Source organism: Zingiber officinale, chromosome 1B, assembly GCF_018446385.1.
Source record: "Zingiber officinale cultivar Zhangliang chromosome 1B, Zo_v1.1, whole genome shotgun sequence".
NCBI classification, from domain to species: domain Eukaryota; kingdom Viridiplantae; phylum Streptophyta; class Magnoliopsida; order Zingiberales; family Zingiberaceae; genus Zingiber; species Zingiber officinale.
The window spans coordinates 112,476,202-112,492,271 of NC_055986.1; the positions used below are offsets into that span (position 1 = coordinate 112,476,202).

The 16,070-nt window shown below is 34.3% G+C and overlaps 1 protein-coding gene across 3 annotated transcripts; it reads left to right on the forward strand.

The window, feature by feature from the left end:
• Window positions 1-1,002: 1,002 nt before the first annotated feature.
• On the forward strand, window positions 1,003-15,389 carry LOC121972816 (FIP1[V]-like protein). 3 transcript variants are annotated; one of them, XR_006109350.1, is made up of 10 exons: window positions 1,003-1,660; window positions 2,507-2,670; window positions 2,979-3,105; window positions 3,186-3,257; window positions 3,350-3,466; window positions 3,584-3,685; window positions 3,821-3,921; window positions 5,128-6,904; window positions 11,882-12,601; window positions 15,252-15,389. XR_006109350.1 is itself a non-coding variant. In XM_042524446.1 (9 exons), the coding sequence occupies exons 1-9, from the start codon at window positions 1,190-1,192 to the stop codon at window positions 12,461-12,463; spliced, it is 3,513 nt and encodes a 1,170-aa protein (XP_042380380.1). In that variant the 5' UTR covers window positions 1,003-1,189; the 3' UTR covers window positions 12,464-12,788. The 3 variants fall into 3 exon arrangements, 2 of the variants coding, with proteins under 2 accessions (XP_042380380.1, XP_042380386.1); XM_042524446.1 differs by lacking the exon at window positions 15,252-15,389 and having other exon boundaries at window positions 11,882-12,788; XM_042524452.1 differs by lacking the exon at window positions 15,252-15,389 and having other exon boundaries at window positions 3,590-3,685; window positions 11,882-12,788.
• The last annotated feature ends 681 nt before the right edge of the window (window positions 15,390-16,070 follow it).

Here is a 16,070-nt window from a genome sequence, read left to right on the forward strand (position 1 = left end):
GTCACTCGTTAGGATTATTACTCAAAGTCTTTGGTTAAAGTATCACATGTTAGAAGTATGAGACTCTTGTACACATGTATGAGTAATTTGCATCCGTAGAATGTGGAAGCATTACTTGGGCTAGGTGTGACATATTCAGCCTAGTGGGGGTAGACACATAGACCATGTCCTGAATCAATTGGATATAAGACGAGTAAAAGGAATGAGATATGACTCACTATATGTTCAGAATTACTTCTTAGATCAACTGTGATTTTTCGGTTAATTGGGGATCATGATGTATTACTAGGTGTTACTCATGAATGTTCCATAATTAAGTAGTTAATTATGAATGACCAAGATAAACCGAGAACCTATTGAGTCACACACACTGAGTCTCTAAAAGTCATAAAATAAGTTAGAAAATAAGATTCTTAAATCAAGAGATAAATATTTAGTTGCACAAGACATAAGACAAATATAGAAATATTTATCGGAATGAAAGCGCGGATGAACCGCATCTATTATGAAAAAGTTGGACCCTATTTGGTTTAGTCATGAACCAATTTGGTTTAGCCATGAACCAATTTGATTTAGTTGTGAACTAAACTAAGAGGTTAATGAACTAATTTTTAGTTAAGACATAATGAGTTAGATTTGGACTTTCTAATTTAATTTATTAAAATAAACTATATATTAATATAACTAAGAGAAAAATAATACATAATTCATTCTAATTTATTTAGATTTAATATTCAATCCCTAAATTTTATTCATCAAATTTCATTAAAAGACTACTGCAACACACACAATCATTAAAAAAAATAAAAAAAATGCTGTGCTATAAACGTATTTTTTAAATCACGAGAATTAAAACGAGCGGCTTGAAATTTATATTACACGGCAAAAGTTTTCTTTATTTTGCGAGGGAGCAGTTTCAGATATTTCTGAGCTTGGGGAGGATGAAAATGTAAAAATGGCACGCTATAAAATAAAAAATAAATCCTCAGTGAAAGCCTGATAACTGGTCTCTTTCCTCTCTCTCTCTCTCTCTCTCTCTCTCCTGTGCGGCAGTCTCCGCCGATTTTCGCCGATCGTATCTCCGTAGCGAATTAGGGCTTCAGAATCATGGCGATCACTTGGTTTCTCTTCTTCCTCCTGAAGCCACGCTCGCAGTCTTCGATAATCCCGTTAATCGTTATGCGGTCCCATGTTTAGTCCAGGGGTATCACTTCTTTCGCTTCCTCAGGCTATGGGATCGGTGGAGGATGATTTCGAAGAGCTTTACGCTGACCTTGATGACCAAGTGAACGCCGGCATCGCCTTAGCCCAGGGATCGTGCTCGGGAAAGGAGTTTGATTCTATCAGTGAGGGGTCGGGTGAGAGGCCAGCGAGTTGCGATGATGCCGGGGATTTAGTTGTGGCAGTCGAGAGCGAGAGCGAAGATGACCTACATATAGTCCTTAACGAAGAAAACTGCTCACGTATGATGGCTTTGGAGAGACGAAACAGTGGATTGGGAGCGGGGTGGTGCCGAGAAGAAGAGGACGAGGACGAGGACGGGGATTTGGTGATCCTTACTGAGTTCAGCCAACATCGGAAAAATAACCTTACGCGAGTTGAAAAGTTGCCCATCACGGATGGGCTGGCGCATGGAAGTGCTACTAGAAGTGCGAGTCAGGTCGGTTGGGTACAATTTTAAATGCTTGCACGATTATTTTGTCTCGATAGTTTTGGTGAAGTGATGTCTTGACTCAGTGTTTTCCTCTTTATGTTTCTCTTATACATTGGGTATTTTTCTTTATTGGTGGCTTAATTGAGTTCCATTTTTCAGTAAGGGCAGTGCTGTATGCTTTCTAAGTTAAGTTGGGTCATTTTTTATTACTAGTGAGACTTACTTGTGTGATTTCTGCAATCAAGCTTGTTTCTGACTGAAATACTTATTTTAAAGGTTGGGCTGAAAAAAAGGGTTAAAGATCAGTATTTAGAAACTTGCATGTTCAAGAGGAAACTGCTTCTTTACTTGTGAAGGACATCACTTTTGCACAGGCTTGTGTATAATATATTATAGATGTAGTAATGTTGATCATAAATGGGGATTTGGCATAATTTTGTTGTGTGTTAGTATACTTTATCGCTACGCCATAAATAGGGAAATAGAGTCATGTGAACCACAAAGGCACTGGAAATGTGAACATGAAGAATATGCAGTTTAAGGTTTGGAGCTGCATAACATTTGTATTTCAATGCTTTATATGAATTAGATAAGTAAACCTTGTTTTGATAGTTAGAGACTGTTTCTAAGGGTGTAGGACATTTTAGGTACAAGCTACAAATTCCTTTAGTGTGCCTATTTTTTGTTATTTATTTATTTATTTATTTATTCACTCTTATAAGCTTTATTATTTTTTATGAATTCTTTCTAGTACTAAACTTGGTTACTTTCTGTTATATGCTGTTTTTGCTAAGTTTGTCTATTTTGCAGCAATTTTTGACTTCTAACATTTATCTTGTTTGCATTTCATAGTGCGTAAGATCACAAATAGGAGGATTTCCAACCAAATCAATAACTTCAGTCTCACAGAATGGTGCCTGTGATCAGCTTACCATACCCCTTGGTGTTTCTGCATCCTGCAATTCATGTATCTTGTCAACATCTCATAATAGACATCTTTTCTGGCCTAGAAAAAGGTCTGTTTGTGTAGCTCCATAATTGAGAAAATTTAAGGCATCTTCTTTAGTTACATGGAAGCTGAAACTTTTGTGTATATTTGAATATCAGTCAGGTGTTTACTTTTATTATTTGTATTGCTACTACCTGTTTCGTTATCCACTATGAATTGTTGTCTGCTATCAATGTAGTATCTATAATGGCTACAGTTTTTTGCTTTTCTCGTGATTGAATTTTTTAAGAGGCCTCTCAGTTGTTTTATTTTGATATTTTTGTTTGGATATATTTTCTAGTTTAAACGTGATCGTCCTTGGTTGACAATTTCTAGGACAATTTTTGACATCAATATTGAAGCACTTGAGCAAAAGCCTTGGAGGCAGCCGAGGGTAGATATAACTGATTACTTCAATTTTGACCTAAATGAAGAAAGCTGGAGAAGCTACTGCAGGGAATTGGTAATTTTGGCTGATACCCTGCTCATATTCTTTCTGAAGCTGCCTGACCATTTGAATGAATCTGAGATTTTTTTTTTCAGGATCAGTTTAGGCAGCAGCAAGCTGAAATGTCTGAACCATTTACTGTTAATGAATCATCGAGGTCAAATCAGGTATAATATCCACTCCAGTTCAGGGAAATCATTCTTTAGTTTTGTCATCGTCCAGATGTTCTATTCAATGGTTCTCAAATCTGGTACTTCAGTTTGTGCAGATGCCAACTAATGATAGTTACGAGTGTGAATATGTTCATCACATAAACAGAGAAAAGGCTTCTGTTTCCAATGGCAATCTTGATCACAAACTAAGATGGCTTGACATGGTATGTAAAAGTGAACTTTTGCTTCCTTTTGATCCACTTTCATTCAATGTCTCATTTGGTATGTAGTTGTTACACTTTTGTTCTGTTGCATATTCTAATTATGTTTATGTAACCCAGAAAAAGGGTAGAGCAATACAGGTGGAACATGGTATTGGCGAGCGTGTACCTTCGACAGATATAAAGCAACCAAGACATAGGGACTCCGATGTAGTTATACAAGTATGTATCTAAATATGTTGTTGAAGATGTTATATTCAAACTTTGTGGCTTTTTTTATGATTGCATAATAGGATATTTTTTTTGAACATTTGAATATATTGGTATCAACTTTGTGGTTTTCTTTTGGTGATTTAGGTGGCTATGAAGGATTTTGAGGATTGTCCAGCAGAAGAATCAGGACATGTTGAAAAGGGAGATAGACGTTTCTTAGGATATGTGCATGGGCTACATGAAAGGTGATCACTCAACTTTCTTGTTTTGTGTTTGGTCAATGATATATCATCATATATTAGTGTTCATATAATTTATATAGTTATCGTAGGATATATAAGCAGTGGTTTTTATGTATGAAAATAATTTGAGGCATGCAATAACATACAAATTTCTAATTGATCTCTGATTACATAAAATTATTTATGATATTCATCTAGGGTTTTTGATTTGTGACTTTGTCATATTTTGGTAAGAATAATTTATCTGCTATGTATCTTTTTGGCATTTTTTTTATTAGGTTTGGGAGGAATTCCGGCATTATTGGTCAAGCAATTTAGGTTTTCAGGCTTGTACAATTACCTGGAATAAGAATAGGGATGCACACAAATGAAATTTGCTGGATTTTATGTTTGAAATCAATGATAGCATATTAGTAAAGGAATGAGAACTGAAGTGAGCTTGATTGAATGAAATGGAACAGAATAACCAAATTGGTGTGCAAGAAGTTCCTAACATTGTACTTTCAGTAGGGTTGTAAATGAACCGGGTGTTTGTGGAAAAGTTTGGTATTTAGTTCGATAAATATTGTTTATATTCATTCAATATTAATGAATATATAAAATAAATAAGTTTGAACACTAGTAAGCTTGGTTGGTTAACGTTCATGAATAATTTATGAATAAATTTATTTATTAACTCAGCTAAGATTTATTTTTAAATTTATTTTGTTATTTTTTTATTCACATACATAAAAATGTATTAATTTATAAATTTTATAATCTTAAATTATTTATAATATGTTAAAAATACAAAATAATATAAGTTTCATTAATTAAATAAATGTTTAACTCAATTTGGACAATAATGTTTTTAAGCTCGATGCAATAAAATTTTTAATAAACAAGCAACAAGCAGTAAATAAACAAGATTGAATATGGCTAAGCTCAGTTTAGCAGCTTGCCTCGTTTACACCCTTTGATTATCATGATTTATTTGACATAAGTTTTACTCGACTGTGCACTAGGTCTACAAATTTGCAGAAATTGAAATTATCATTTTTATGCATTCATTTTAAAGGCTAACTGGCAAATCTGGATATGTTTCTTATTTAGTTGATTCTAGTGATTCTTGATTCATATGGTGTTAATAAAGGAATGTATTGAAAACTTTTTCATCTTTAAAAGAATTTTCTGATTATCTTTTCAGAGAAAAATTTCCTCTTTGTGCAGTGCGAATTGTGAAAATATGGGTGTGCAAGCATCTAGCACCATCATGCCCTCTTTGAAAACTTCAAAAACAAATTCTAAAGGCATCTCTGGGGCAATTGATGCCGGAATTCCTTCAAATTCAGATGTGTGTATACAGAGAGCAATATCTCGTTCTCAAGATAGTAACATAAGTTCTTCAGACTGTCTTTCTGAATCTTCTAAATATCCAGGCTGTTCAAAGAAGATTCTTAATATTGTGAAACAGGAATCAACGAACTCAGTTGCTAGACTCCAAGAATCAAATATGTCTGACAGTTATTACTCCAATAGTTATGAAACCGACCACACAAAGTCAAGGAACAAAGATTTGAAGCTTGACAGAGTTGACCTTGGCCTCTCCCCTGAGATTTACAGAGATCATAATCAAAAGAAAATTCACAGCACGGTTGAGTTGGTTACTCCTGCAGTTCATGAAGAAGCTTCTACCGTGTTCTACAACTCAAGCAAGAATAGTATTGACAAATTTGAAGTGGGTTTTAGAAGTGAAGGGAAACAAGGTTACAATACTGATGCTGGCAAACATTTAGATATTGAACCTCGGCATAGAAGATCCAGAAATTACAAAAACCCAGAACATTCTGTTGACAATTCGAGTAGAAAAGCTTCCAGTGAAGTATCCCTCAGGAAGGCTAATTATGATGAAACTACCAAGAGTAGAAAAGCTTCCACTGAAGTATCCCTCAGGAAGGCTAATTATGATGAAACTAACAAGAGAAACTTGTCAGAAAGGGATTGTTCTCATCCAAAAAGAGTTCCACCAAAGGATAATAGAACATATTCTACAAACTTCCTTTTTTCTGAGGGATATGATGGAAGAGTGTTAATAAATGATCCTTGTGAGGATTCTGATGAATTAATTTCAGAATCTGATTCATTCATCTTGGAAAAATTGCCATATCTGGGGCATCAGAAGAGAAAATCAGATCGGCAAATTATGTTCAAAGATGGATGCAAGGCAAATGCAAGATATAGAAAACATATAGCTTCATCAAGTGATGATGAAGAATTGTTCAGTGGCAAATCTTCTAGGCATGCACTGCAAAATTCTGGAGGATTAAGCAACTTAAAAAGGCGCAGAAAGATTAATGAAAGTCATGCTATGGAAATGAAATGGTATACTGAGCATTATGTGACAAGAGAAAAAAGAGGTCTTTATGGTGCCAATACCAAAAGAAATAAGTTTTCTGTAACCTTGAAATCAAGTGGACAGTGTGTTGATGATAAGCAATCTCTTCCCATCAGGAACAAAAAATCTAGGAAAAATAAATATGACAGCAGTTCGAGAAGTATCGATTGTCAAGGTTATTCATATGTTGAAGGAAATGTTGCTCTTTGCCCTATGCTTAGAAGAGATGATGGGGATTCATTTTCTAATGAGAATATAAAATTCTCTGGTACAAGTGCAATGTCAGGGCTACAACACCTTGTTGATGGTGAAATTTATCTTAGGCATCAAAAGCAGGCCCGCTTGACCATGGAGAAAGAATCCCCCAACTTTGTAAAGAATTCAAGGATGGATAAAATTCAAGTAAACCATCATGTTGTTGGTTACAATCACTCTGAAGATCATGTACATTTTAGTGGTAGGAAGAAAGTAATCACTGAAGAATACACCAAACCTGAGTCTACGAGAGGTGGTAGATCTTTGTTGGAGAATTTTGATAAGGAGAGGCATGACTTGGGCACTTTAGAGCATAGGGAGCCTATTAATTTGCGTGTGAATGGTGTGAAAAGAAAGGTAAAACTTGGGTTGACCAAGTCTAATATTTTGTATCACTGTATTTGTATCAGTTTAAATATATCTGCCATTACAGTAGTTGGTGGCTTCATTTTTACTCAAATTATATTACCTCGTAATGAATTCATGAGCTTCTCCTTGGATGAACAATTGATCACTCCACATTTAAATTTAGAGGATAAGGCAATTTATTCTTAAGTAGGTAGTGAACACTTCTTTCTCATTGTTTCTTAAGTAGCAATTCTTTTTTTTTTTTCATGTAATATCAGGATCAAGGTTCAAGGACCAATATCAGTACCACTACAGGAATCTTCTCTTATTGTGTGCCACAAGTATATCAATTAAAAGTTCAAAATGTCAATTTTATTATGGTCAATTTGGTTATATCAAAGTTCTAAATTATGTCTTTCTAATACTAGCATAGGCAGGAACCACCGAGTGCCAGCATGCTTGTGGTAGAATTGCCAATACTCCTAAAATCAAATTGTCAATTTTTTCCTCTTATTTATGTATTATGACTTGCTACTTGGTACTTCAATTTCAACATTATGCATTTTGGTTAGAACTCCAGAATTATCACATTATTTTTTTTCACGAAGTCTGTTCATTGTCTGTGAACATTTTTGTAACTACATGATCACTTATTATTTACGATTGTTTTTGCATAATGCATATTAGTTTGCGCAATTCCTAGAACTGCTCATCTTTTTCCTGTCAGCTTGACATGCTTGTTGATAGTAAATATGTTGGATGGATGACTAACAAAACAATAACAATTTCTTTTAGTTGCTCTGGTTCAGTTACATTGCTGTCTTTTTATTGCTCAAGTAGTGCTATTATCAGATATTGTGCTAAGTGAGTCATATGTGACATTGATCTGCTTGCAAATAGCAGAAGTAAAAGGTAAACCCAACTTGGTTCCTTCTCATTCTCAATAGTGTGTGAATTATTAGAGTTGGTCTGTTGCTAGTTAGTTCATAGAAACACCTTTTACTGACATTCTGTTACTCTCTTTGAACCAATAAGTAGATTCACTCTAAGAAATTTCAGTTTATGCTTTGAATTGAAACAACAATTGCTAACTTAAAATGCACCAGTGTGACAGCTCATTAATTTCTTAAGAATAAGAACTTTAGGTTCTTTCTCTAGTCTTGTCATTTTTTCGCCATAGGGACGTGCACAAAGCATCTTTCATGAGTGTTTTATGCAACAGTTTTCAGTAAATCACTTGATCTGTTAGAAACCATTTTGGTTTTTAACTCTTCTAACATGCTGTGCATATCAATTAGTCCTTACTCCCAAGATAATAATCTTTAGAAGCTTGTTGATGAATCTTTTCTTTAGTAGATTTTCTCCATCAATATTTTCTTGACCATTAAGAATCCACAATCTCATCTATCTGAGAAGTTTAAGAAAGGTGTATTAAGTGACTTGCATCACTCTTCAGAATTATAATCTTTAATGATACTTAAAGCCCAAGAGGGAGTCCAATCCCTACTAAAATGTTGATGCAATTAAATGAGGGACATCTAATCATGTTTAATAATCTTCAATAATGTGGGAATCATCTCCTTGCTTCCTAGTCCCTTTGACATGTCTACTTTTCAACAACAATGGAGGTAAGAGATTGACTATGATATCATGTTAGAACTCAAGATGGAGTCTAATCTAACTCAAAATGCCAATAAACTTAGATGAGGTTCCTTTTGTATCCAAGCAAGCTTGATAACCCTTAACAATGTAGGACAAAGAGGTGGAGTTGCATACTCTCATTCTCACTTTACTCCTATATTCAACAATATTTAAGCCTGAGAGTGCTCATGTTCATAGATAATCATGCTGGTTTTTGCCTGTCAACTTGTTAGGATAATTTTTGCATTTTAGATTCCATCTGAGTTGTTGAAAAGTGATTTAAATGGATGCATCTGGGAAAACAGGAACTTGTCTCCGCTATTTATTTGAGAGTGATTGGATAAATTTTATCCATCAGGAGCCTTCATGAAGGTCATATTGTTAGTAGTACGCATGCCATTTACATTTTTAAGTATGTCACTCAAGCTGGGTAATCTGGGATTTGATCTATCCATATCATCTTAACTTATTTTTATTATTATTTATGATCTATCAGTACTTATCTAACTGTTTACAAAAATATGTTTTATTTTATCTCGTATTTTTTCATTAATATGAATATAGGCACGATGTGGGCTGACTCTTCCCCAAGGACTCCGCATTGGCAGGAGCTCGCTTTTTTTTTTTCTTTGCTGATATGAATGCATTTCAGGTCTAACAATATTGCCATAAGAAAGACTGATAGGTGCTGAAATCCATGCTTAGTCATTTCTGACAAGAAAATGCATATTTTGTTGGAGATTATACCAAAATGCACCATTATTTTTCAGATGTACAACACACCTATTTGTGGTTTTGACAGAAACACATCCTTCTTACAATTTGTCCTCATGATACCCTACATTCAAATTTTGCTAAGGGAACCTACCAGTCTGATCCTCCATCGTTGCTTGATACTAGAATGTGTTTTTTTTCATGTTATCTGAAGTCTGAACAATAATGGACGCTGGTATTATTTTGTAAACCATCACTTTTGTCCTTTCCCACAAATGTTGCAGTCTATCATTAATTAAGTACAACTTGGAGAATATAATTTAGCAGAAGTTGAAGATGATAATTGATCTTTTGAAATCCCATGCATCATATAAAAGCTACATGTTATGAGATTTCAATCAATCCTAAATATCATGGACTCTTCAATTAATCACCTTGTCTGTCTTTAGTTCATCTCGTGGATAGTTGGGAGTGGTTGTTGATGCTTCATCTTGTGCAAGAATATGGGTCTTCTGTATGATAGTACAGGTGTTACTAAACAAATATTCTTTACTAATTTACAAATTTTTTTTTGCTGTTTTAACACTTTTTAAATGTTCCCTAAGTTCCCTTTGATATGCTTAAAACGACATTATTAGTTCTTTCTCATGGCTGATCCAATGATCTGTCATCAATCCTTGAACAAACTATCACCTTTCATATACCTTTCCATGAAATCGATGGGTTATTACAATTTCTGCTTAATAGTGCATATTATGTTTTCATATGCGCTTCTGCAGTAAATGATGTGGTGAGAAGTGTCTTCCTTTATCTTAGTTATGCTAGTTCATTGTGTTGTCTTGCATCACGCGGAGCTAGTTGGCTAGGTTATTGATGTAGGATTATTCATGCATAATAGGATTTATCCTTTTGGGGTTTGATGGGCCATAATTTTTTTATATTTATGTTGGAGATTTGTCTTGCTTAAGTGTATATGTACTCTCAATTTAATAGCGATTGTGGTATAGGAGAGAGATTCATTTGATTATGAATGCTTGCTTGAACATAGTTGATATGGGCCGTATAGCTAAATCTTTGAATAAAATTCCTCAGACTGCCAAACTTCTTAGCCTAAATTTCATTTCCTCTTGTAAAATTCAGTTGAATAAATCATAATACTAAATCCTTGACAAATCGCGTCTGTTCTCTAGCCTATTCAGTATTTAATTCTTCACTTTCATGGAGTTATAGATGTGGGAATTTACTTTGTTAAACAAAGGTGCCCAATCACTAGTCAGACTGCCAAACTTCTTAGCCTAAATTTCATTTCCTCTTGTAAAATTCAGTTGAATAAATCATAATACTAAATCCTTGACAAATCGTGTTTGTTCTCCAGCCTATTCAGTATTTAATTCTTCACTTTCATGGAGTTATAGATGTGGGAATTTACTTTGTTAAACAAAGGTGCCCAATCACTAGTCTAAACCTACCCATCTGATTCAATTAGAACTAATTGCTGCAAGATCTGTGACCTTCCAGTTTCACAATACGTGAATGTGCCTTGTAGATATATTATACGAGTTTTAGTCAGTTTTCCTCTGCCAAATAACCTTTTAAGTAGAGATTTATATCATTCATCATTAGCAAGGAGGTAAATTGTCTGTGTTGCTTGGCATTATCCTTTCTTTTGTAGTCTAGGGAAACTCAAACCTTTGAGGCTTGACTATTTGGGGGCTCAAATGTACATTTATCCACCATTGAGCAGTCATGTAAAAGGAAAATCCATTTATGTAAACTGCCTTTGGGAACCATAACCTGACAATGTCAATATGACTGTTGTATAGATTCTGGTACTAAGCTTTCACCTCACCAGATTAATTCCTGTCAATGTGTGCTTACTATCATCCACTACATGACCTTATCCTCCCAGTAGTTTGTGCAAACAAGGAAGGTTCCATTATTTTAGTTTTCATGACTACTCATTCCCAGGATACATGGTCTATCTATTGTAGTATAGTTCATCTTAGTGTAGTGAATCTAGCATAGCCTACCATATCCAGTCTGAACTGTGACTTCTCTCTACTTCGAGGTTTAGTTGTTTTCAAGCTTCTTTGTTATGACAATGGTCAAATTATGGCATCTTCTTAGAAGAAAGATTTGGCATTTAAATGTGGAGGCTGGACTAATAAGTTGAATTGAGAGAAAATTTTGCTTACTGGGGAATGCAATGAAACAATTACTTATTATATTTCTTTCTAGCATTAATTTTACTTCATAATTTCTATGCTGAATAAAAACTTGATGAATTATTTAGACAAAGATGTAAATTCTTAACTCAAGTTGTTTGCTAATTGATTTTCTTATTTTTAAAAGTTCCAGTTTGGGATTTTTTTTAATTGAGATATCCTAGTTTATGTTAAATGAGTTCACCCTATTTTTGATTCTTGTGAACCAACAAAGATTTTTTTTTTAACACTGATTGTCGTCTGAAAGTGCATTATCCATCTCTTTTTCTCCATTCTACAAGTCCTCAACGATTGTTTATATCTTTGCATTCTATGGTATTTGGGTTTTTTCAAATTAGAAATCTTACAATAGATATGCTCATAGGATGTTTCTTCTGATGGAGATACTAATCTCTTCTGGTTGCAGTTCCATGGAAATGACAATCCAGATAAAATGGTAACCAAGAGGCGTAGTGGTGCAAAACGTCAAAGAAGAAGAAAGTTAAAGAACTCCATAGGCATCCGTCATCAAGAGATTGCTCAGTCAAAACTTGAAAGAAAGCATCAACGGTTAGATGGATTCAAGTCGGTTATCAGCATAGGCAATGGAACACTAGCTGGCCAAGATCATGAAGATGATGAAATTGAAGAGGGCCAGCTGATTGAAGAAAGTGATGATGATCATGTAGCTGGCCTGTTACCGAGTGATCTAATTCCAATGAAACGCATGGACTTCCCTGTGGTTAAGCCTTACTTGCAGGCTCAGTCAGAAGTGAAAAAAGTACAAACCAAAGAGACGGCTACGAATGCCAACAACTTTGGGGGATGCTGCAACAATCGCATACTCGAGGCACTAACAAAGATGGAAAAACGTAGGGAGAGGTTCAAAGAACCAATTGCTCCTAAACAAGTAGAGGAGAAAAATCTTCCGATTGATACTACTCCAGCTTCAACAGAGGTTAAGGAACAAAGACCTGCTAGAAAACGTCGATGGGGAGCTTCTAGCTAGCTGTGCTTTCATTCAGCGGGTAAAGCGTTTGGACCCTATTTTGCGAAGTTATATAGAATTCAATGCATATTATTATTACAACAAAAGAATGACCAGAGGATTCGGAAACAAAATGGTCTGCATCAAACTTCATTGAAGGTACCAAGTTCTGATATAGTTAAATTCTGTTTTTTTTCTTATCTATAATGTATTAAAGATTTTGTTGCTTTGAATGTCACTTGCACTCAATAACTTGAGTAATGAGTTTATGGTAACCTATAAAACACTCGTTTTTTTTTTTAAAAAAAATATGTTGAAGCAAAAAAATAAATGTTTTCCTGGTTTATATTGCATCTTGTTTTTGGTTGAGTTCCCTAGTGACGCTTTTTCTGGTCTTAGTCGATTGATTTTGAATAAGGCATTAATATAGTAAAACTAGTAAATTCCTAACTAATGTTTTGTATTTTTGACTAAATTTCATAAATAAAATATTTTCATTTCATAATATTAAATAAAAAAAATCCCATTTAAAATTTAGATCTTTTTAAGTTTAAAACATTCCAAAGGACACAAAGATTTATGTCTTAATTTTAGTATTAGAATATCAGAATAAATAATCCATAAAACTTATTTTTATTATTATTTATTATATTTTTAGTTGGTATTTGTTATTCAGTTAGACAAACTGGAAAGTGCTAATTGAGAAATTTATTTATTAATTTTTAAAGTTGAGATTCAATCCTAGTAAGATGTTTTGCTAGGCCATGAAGCTTAATTTGAATGAAAGGAATACCCAATGAAGCTAATAAAATGCTTGTCTTCGTGATTTTAGTCATTTTAAATTGTTTCCTTTTTACACTGTTCAATAACTACTTTTGAAATTGTGTTAACAAACTTTCTAATTGTATGTGAAGTTATAAGCGTACATTGGTGGGCTTTCAATTGTATTGTTTCGGATGAAAAATCAAACCAAATTTACTCAGAAAACAAAAGAACTAGCTGTTCTGTGTATTTTTTTGAAAACTAATTTAGATGGCAGAGAATTTTGCTTGATTAATCCTAGAAGTACTTTAATCTTAGAGATGGACTTTTTTCTAGTTCTAAATTCGCAATACTAACTTATTCTTGTTCAACAAGAACTTCTAAAATATTCATCCCTATTGAAATGTAAACTAATATTCTCATGAGGAATGATACTTGCCTCTACTCTTCCCCACGACTCGCGTCCGTGACCCAGCTGGAGACTCACGTGGATGAGACCAAGTCAGCAGAAGGTAAATGAATTGGTCTGAGTGGATACAAAAATTCTTCCCTCGCGATTTACAAGCTCTCCTTATCCGCATCTCTCCTTCTCTGCCTCTCTCTTCTTCACAAAATTAGGGATGAGACCCAGAGCAACCGACGACCTTATCATTCTCTCGCTGCCGCGGCTTTTTCTTGGAATTTCTCTTTTTCCTCAGACCTATTTCCGACCTCCATTCTCCATTTCTGACCGACCTATGAGTCTCTCTCTTATTTCTCCGCGATGACGACCTCCTTCTTCCTCCATGACCAACCTCCCTCCGTGAAAGATGAGTGAGTTTTTGCCCTAACCTAATTGCATCGGACACAGTTCTTCAGGCTGCTAATTTCTGAACCCAAGCATAAGGACTCATTGCGACCCTCAGCCCTAATCTCGGCCAAGTCGAGCATCGAAGAATGCATCCGCACAGTCAGCCCTAATTTCTCCACGGTCGCGTAAAAGCATAGGCATCCCATTTTTTCCTGTTCACAACCAAGCAGCAACGAAGACATTTCAGACAAGGTGAGAACAGTTCGTGTCATAGTATTGAATTGAATTTTCTGCTCATTATAGCCCATGAAGTGAATTTTCTGTGTTTATGTTTAATGTGTCCTGTTTTTGAGTTGTCTCTTGAGATAATTTTTTTTGGACTGAATATGATGCATATTGGAGCAAGCAGGAATGTAGGATCTTTGGGTTGAGTGAAATTATATAAGAATGGACATGGAAAATTCATTACATACTGGATATTGAAGCTTTAATTTTAATTTGCTAGCTAGCATTGGAAACTTTTTGCAAGATGATGGTTTCATAACAAAAATGTCAGATTATGTTATTTTTTCTTTGGAATTTACAAAGCTATCATTTTGGGAGCTGAATTCTAGATTCACTCATGTTATGAACTGCTCTTGCTGCCTACATTACGTTGTGGAGAAATTTTTTTCTTTGACCTACTTGTTTGTTTGTGTTATGAAACAACATATTAGCGTTTGGTCGATGCTTGTTTACATTTATTATCTTATCTCTGTTTTTGGATCTGTTGCTTCTTGGTGGAAGGATCTCTTTAAGTGATTAAATTGAGGAGTTTGTGTTTCCTTTTCTTAGTACCTACTTTTTCTTTATAATTCAAATTGCCTAGTTATAAGAGTGTTGATTCCTATAATTTAGCTCCCAGCTCCCTGTAAGAGTGTTGATTCCTATAATTTAAATTGCTTTTGGATTTGTTGCTACTTGTTTGTTTAAGTGATTACTATCTTGTCTCTTTCACGTTTTCTTATCATGTCTATGTTTTCTATCTATTTTTCGGCCCTGTTATCTGTTTTGATTCTATCACAGTTTTCTATTTTTTTTACTTTTATTTTCTATTTTGTATTTGCTCATATTTGTTTTAGGTCTTGTCTCTTTTTCTATTTATTTCAAAGGCTATGTTATTTATTTTTTTTTCAGAGTCTATTTTCTAATTTTTTTCATGGCATCATCAAGTTTTAGCAGCATTGACAATACAGGATTTTAACCTGTAACATGTAGGGATTGCGGATGAAATACATTGGTGTGTATTTCTAGATCAACCAAGAATCCTGGGAGATAGTATTACATATGTGTGCAACATGGATAGTAACAGTGGGTGCCGACCGATAATAGTTCAACCGACAAAAGTGAAATTGAATATATTGTTGCTCATGGACAAAATCTGAGGATAATCAACGTACTGAAATTCATCTGGATATTAGTGAGCTTGAACTTGATTCTCTTAGCCATAATTCTGATTTTGGTATTAGTTTATCTGGATAAGTTGTTTTAAATAGTGTTGGTGTTGTAATGTAACTGTTGTAAGTTTGGATTTGGACGCACCCTTCATTTTAGTTCATCTAGTTAATTACGTTTGATACTGTTGAATAATGTCTGTGTTGAAATTATGGTAGGATAAGGAATTAGTGTCAAATACTATTTTTGCCCTATGTCATTTTGTTAATTCATCTTGTTAATTAGTGTCGAGTATTATTCGAAGATGTGGAGTATTTTATTATTGATTAAATAAACCCACAATACAAATGTGAGCCAAACTTAGCATGAAAAAAGAGATGCACATGCGACTTTCAATTGATTTTCTTCCAGGAGTACATCGAAGTGTATTGTGGGTACAAAAGCAAAATGCTGGGAATTTATTAACATAATGGATCAACAATTTCTTTACAAGATAAATATCACAAGTACAAAAGAATTACAATCACATTGGTGTAAATCTCCTCAGCTCTAACTGACAAGTATGCTCAGCATTTTTGACAACCAATATGCCTCCATCAAAAAAATATGTATTCAAAGGCATAGAAAGCATGAAACTGCAAA

Coding starts and splice junctions, on each gene's coding strand:
- LOC121972816 (XM_042524446.1), top strand. CDS start 1,190: ATGTTTAGTCCAGGGGTATCACTTCTTTCGCTTCCTCAGGCTATGGGA. Junction 3,467..3,583: donor AACTAAGATGGCTTGACATG/GTATGTAAAAGT, acceptor TATGTAACCCAG/AAAAAGGGTAGAGCAATACA. Junction 3,686..3,820: donor ACTCCGATGTAGTTATACAA/GTATGTATCTAA, acceptor TTGGTGATTTAG/GTGGCTATGAAGGATTTTGA.